At 49.0% G+C, this 4,888-nt stretch overlaps 1 protein-coding gene across 1 annotated transcript; it reads right to left on the reverse strand.

Moving 5' to 3' along the window:
• Positions 1-484: 484 nt before the first annotated feature.
• LOC306752094 (serine/threonine-protein kinase pim-3-like) lies at positions 485-3,270 on the reverse strand (the record flags this gene model as incomplete). Its single annotated transcript, XM_079235793.1, has 6 exons — positions 485-698; positions 959-1,135; positions 2,103-2,466; positions 2,688-2,738; positions 2,884-2,993; positions 3,183-3,270. The coding sequence occupies 6 exons, from the start codon at positions 3,268-3,270 to the stop codon at positions 496-498; spliced, it is 993 nt and encodes a 330-aa protein (XP_079091919.1). The 3' UTR covers positions 485-495.
• Between the last annotated feature and the right edge of the window lie 1,618 nt (positions 3,271-4,888).

Raw genomic sequence — 4,888 nt, forward strand, 5'->3', positions numbered from 1 at the left:
GTTGACGAAAGCCCCCCATCTCCCCTCGAGAAAAGCAGCTTTCCAAAAAAAAGGCACTACAAAATCAAAACATTTAAATAAAAAGGGTTTCTCCAAGCTCTATGAGAGCAGCCATGTCTGAATAGGAGGGCCTTGCCAACTGCATATACCAGCCTAGTAACAAAACGGGTAAAATAAAAAAAGGGGGGGGGGGGGGGGAGGATAAATAGTGCTGGTAAGACCACCCAAACAGAAAAATGTTCCCGATTAGGAAACGAGTATAATTAACTGGAAAAAAGGGGGGGGGGGAAGGGAATGGGGTAAAATAAGATAAGGAAGAACAAGTAGTAATAAATTAGAAATTCCCTACAAAAGAGGAAAAGTAAAGTACATTTTTCTTGCCGGACCAGCTGTGACAAGAGCCCAGCTGCTGATGGGCCAGTCGGGCTGCAGGCCTCCAGTCCACGCCCACCCCAACCCTCCCCAGAAAGTCTTTTGGGTCCATCAGAGCCGCCCTCAGAGGCTCTCTTTGCTCGAGCTTGTGCTTGACGAAGAGTCTGTGTCGATGGTCCTGAGGCGGATCTCGCTGGCGGCCGGCTCCTCTTGCGACTTGGGGGACTCCTCTGTCGCCCTCATCCATGGGTGGTCGCAAATCTGCTCCAGGGTGGGCCGGTCTGAGGGCCGCAGGGCGAGGCACCACTTGATCAGCTGCTGGCACTCTGGAGGGAGGAGGCAGAGACAGTGTCAGGGTGAGAGGCTCCGAAAAGGCATGCGACTGTGTGGATCTATAACATTGTTACAAATTCATAAAAGCTCAAATAAATCTCTAAACCAGCCATTTCAGCAAGTGACCACTACGGCTGTGAGGCATTCCTCCGCTGTAACCCGATTCATAGTCTAGTCAAACCAGAGGATCTGGGGCTGTACCGGTTGCCGTGGCTAGAGGGCAACAGCGTCAACGTTGCTGTGGCGGACTCACCGGCTGAAACCCGTCTCCTGAAGTACAGTCTCCCTCGGAGGATCTCCTCGTCCTGCTCGAAGGGGATGTCTCCGCACACCATGTCGTACAGCAGCACGCCTAGCGACCACACCGTCGCCGAGCGTCCGTGATATCTGTGGAAGCGGATCCACTCTGGTGGGCTGTACACTCTTGTACCTAAAAAAAAAAAAAAAAAAAAGGAAATTGGGGAGAGAAAAGTGTGGAGGTGAGTATTATATGTGAATATAGCATGAACCAGTGAAAAAGGAGCCATTCATATGTTGGGTGTAATAGTGAATCTAGAGGGAACCAGAGCTTGAAATATAGGAACAGCAGAGCGACTGAATAAAAAAAAGAAAAGAAAAATAATTAATGTGTCTGTCTAAAATGGCTGAGTCATAGCACAAATGCTTTCCATCTTCCTTAAGCCACACAACACAAACTGGGTGACCTGCCTGCGTCTCCTCCCTCCCTCCTTCTTCTTTCTCCTCCCTCCCGCCCTCCTTCTCTTTTCCTCCTCCCTCCTCGCTTCTCCTCCTTGAGGGAGGAACTTGGAAACCAAACAAAAAAAGGGCAATGTGAGCCCATCACGTGAACCACGACTCAGGTTTCACAACAAACAGATGTTACGTGGCACTGACCTAATACCCACAACCTATGACTGTTACTCAAGCTTTACTAACGGAAAAACAACCGGAAACAGAAAAGTACACCCCATCATCTCACAAGGCAGCGATGAGTCACAGATAGGGAACATAATAATAAAAACAGCCACTGCGAGGATGAATAAAACTCTGAGTCATGCCTGTGAATCCACAACAACGAGTCTCGCACACGTCCAGATTAAAAATAAAAATAAACTGGAGCTTTTCGTTTGGCAGCATCGATTTTTACATCCGGAATAAATGACGAGCCGCGAGACCCTCGGCGAGGAAAACCCTCGACCCAAAAACAGACCACTGCGTCACAGGCTCGTGAACGCCTCCGTGTCTGAAAATAGCGCGGCGGCACATCAAGGGCGAGCGCAACCTCGAAGCCCACACGGATGTGCGCGCGCGCGGCATAAAAAAAAAAAACTAAGCGCACACCGGACGCTGATAATAGAGCCGTTAATGGGCACGCGGACGAGGTGGCGGCCGCTTACCGTCGAAATCGGTGTACACGGTGTCCTTGAGAAGTGCCCCCGAGCCAAAGTCAATGAGCGTGAGCTCCCCGGTGCGCAGGTCCACCAGCAGGTTCTCGTCCTTGATGTCCCGGTGCACCACGCCGCAGCTGTAGCAGTGGCGCACCGCCTCCAGGACCTGGCAGAGGAAGCCCCGGGCCGTGTCCTCGTCCAGGGCGCCCTTCTCCGTGATGAAGTCGAAAAGGTCCTTGACGAGCTCTGGCCTCTCCATGACGATGAGCCAGCCGTCCGCGCGCTCGTAGTAGTCCAGCAGCTTGATCACTCCGCGGAACGTGGAGCTGACCTTCTTTAGCAGCAGGATCTCCAGAGGCACCATGGATCCGTTCTGTGCCAAAAAAAATGAAATAGATGGTGTTTATTAAAATAAAATACGTTGGGAAGGGGGAATGCAAAGCCATTCTGCTTTTATTAACAATCACAACACCACCCACCCCCACCCAGCAGCAGGCGTGGGGTGTGTGTGTGTGTGTTTGAGGGAGGAGGGGGGGACCAAAACAAACCCCCCACACACATACACAGATAGATAGATCGGGGATGACTACTTACATGTGTGCCCCACTCGGTCACCCTCTCCTTTGCCACATGTTTCACAGCAACCTGAAATAGAAGACATACAAATATAAACATAAAATACAAATAATCACGAATATTGTGGCGACACAAGCGGGCCGCCCCGGCTCTCATGGCGGCACATGCGAGATCAAAACACGTCAAGATCCACCAGATCGTCTCAAATCCTTACCGGTGCGCCATCGGAGATGCGGCTGCCGGCGTACACAGTCCCGAACCCTCCGCTGCCCAGCACGGAGCCCACTTGGTAGACCTTCTCGAAAGGCTCCTTTTCCACTTTGACTGCAGGTGAAAGGGAGGAAGGGTATAAGCGGGATGCAGCAACACTCACAGCTCGTGCGCCTAGGTCAGGCTGTCAGTTTACTAGCGTACTCCAAATGGATCAATCCAAGTAAATATGCGACTCTCAACCACAGCTGGTTTAATAAATTAGGTGTTAAGGTGGAGAGGCGTTCAGGAACAGCAACTTACCCGGCGGGAGCTGTATTTTCACTGGTAGATGGTCCATACTTGAAGGGTTGCAAATGTGCGAAAATGAACCAAACTTTGACAACAACATATTCCCGCCGAGGAAGCCGGCGGAGACGGTGTAGATCCCGGGTTCACTCCGTTGAAAAGTCCGCAGAAGAAACGCAGTCAGGGGAGATGCGAGTGGTCCGTCTTATCGAGAGAACGACGTGTAAATATATCCAGTCCAGCAGTGCGCCAACTCCGCCGCGCCCGTCTAAAGTCGTCTCACGACCGCGAAGTCGTTAACCGCCTCCCGAAAAACCGGCATGAAACCTTGTTGAGTCTCGACTCAGGCACGGTGAAGGAAAACAGTCCTCTGGAGAGATGCACACAACCGGACGCTCCGATGCGCGCGGTGGCCGTATCAACAGTGGAATGAGTTTAAAGGGCCTCCGCAGCGTGTTGTTATCCCGAAGAGTGGCCGCTGTCTGAGCTTTGGCGCGGTCTCCCTGAGCCAATATTTTGACGCGCAGTGGGACTGAGGTATCCCTCCGCGACCAACACAAGTCGACACGCTCCCTTAACTCCGGCGCAAAATCGGTAATTTTACCTAAACAGACGTTTACACAAATGCACTTTGCACGTGTTGTAATTTTGGTCGCACTTTTATTCGAAAATACAATCCGAATAATTCATTTCCACCGCGCACTACTTTCTCATAGTACTAGACGCCCAAGAATCCCTTGTCTGGGAGCTTTGAGCTGCGTTCACGAGAGCTCGGAGACGGCGGCCAATTAGATGTCGTATATAAATACCATGTTTTGTATATGGACCAATCCGGAAAAAGGTATTATAATAAAGCAGGCATTTGATTTGAGCGCACGTGGCGCCAATTCTGAGTTGCTTCTGCCCTCCCCTTTCCTCCGCAGCTCTGCAGAGAGAGAGCCGGAGAGTTTATGGTTGGATGGGAAAGTTTCGTTTGTAGCATAATTCACCACAAACTACTGATTGTCTCTCTCACGTTTTTTGTGTCGCAGTTATGAAGTGTGCACCTAAACTCACTGTGTTATTTATTTCCCTTGTGTTTCCCTGAAATATAATGCTGCCATTTGGAGAGAAAGCAATAACAATGAGTTGCATAGATAGATAGATAGATAAATAGATACTTTATTCATCCCCTGGGGTACATTTGTTTGTAGCAGCAAGCAAGTTAATTGTAAACATACAAATATTAAGTATGAAAATACTTAAATACGATACAATAAAATAGCCGAGCAAACATGTGACAAATTACACAAAATATAAATCAGACATAAAAATGAATGTAGTAGTTTATAAGATAATGAATAATATCTGTAATACAAACTTTCTAAATACGGCCTCATAGAAACCGCCTAAAAGGCAACTTAAGAGCCACCAAAGATCTAAAACAAACAACTTAATGAGGCTCATAAAAAGTATGCCTGTGCATCAGAGCCAAAAGTTAATGAGGATTTCCAAGGATGACCGCAATTGGCTACATTACACACGGGTGAGTATTTAAATGATGACACATTAGGACACTATGTCATGCGCCGACCTGTCCATGGAGACGAAGTGGACACAATAAACACAAACAGACGGCCAAGGTTTGTGAAGCCAGCTGTCCCATTCCAGAAGGTGAACTTTCCACTTTTACTGTTACTTTTACTGACGACCACTAACCAAACAGAAGCATCAGAGAGTTC

This window comes from Taurulus bubalis (genome assembly GCF_910589615.1).
Source record: "Taurulus bubalis genome assembly, chromosome: 20".
Classification (NCBI taxonomy): Eukaryota; Metazoa; Chordata; class Actinopteri; order Perciformes; family Cottidae; genus Taurulus; species Taurulus bubalis.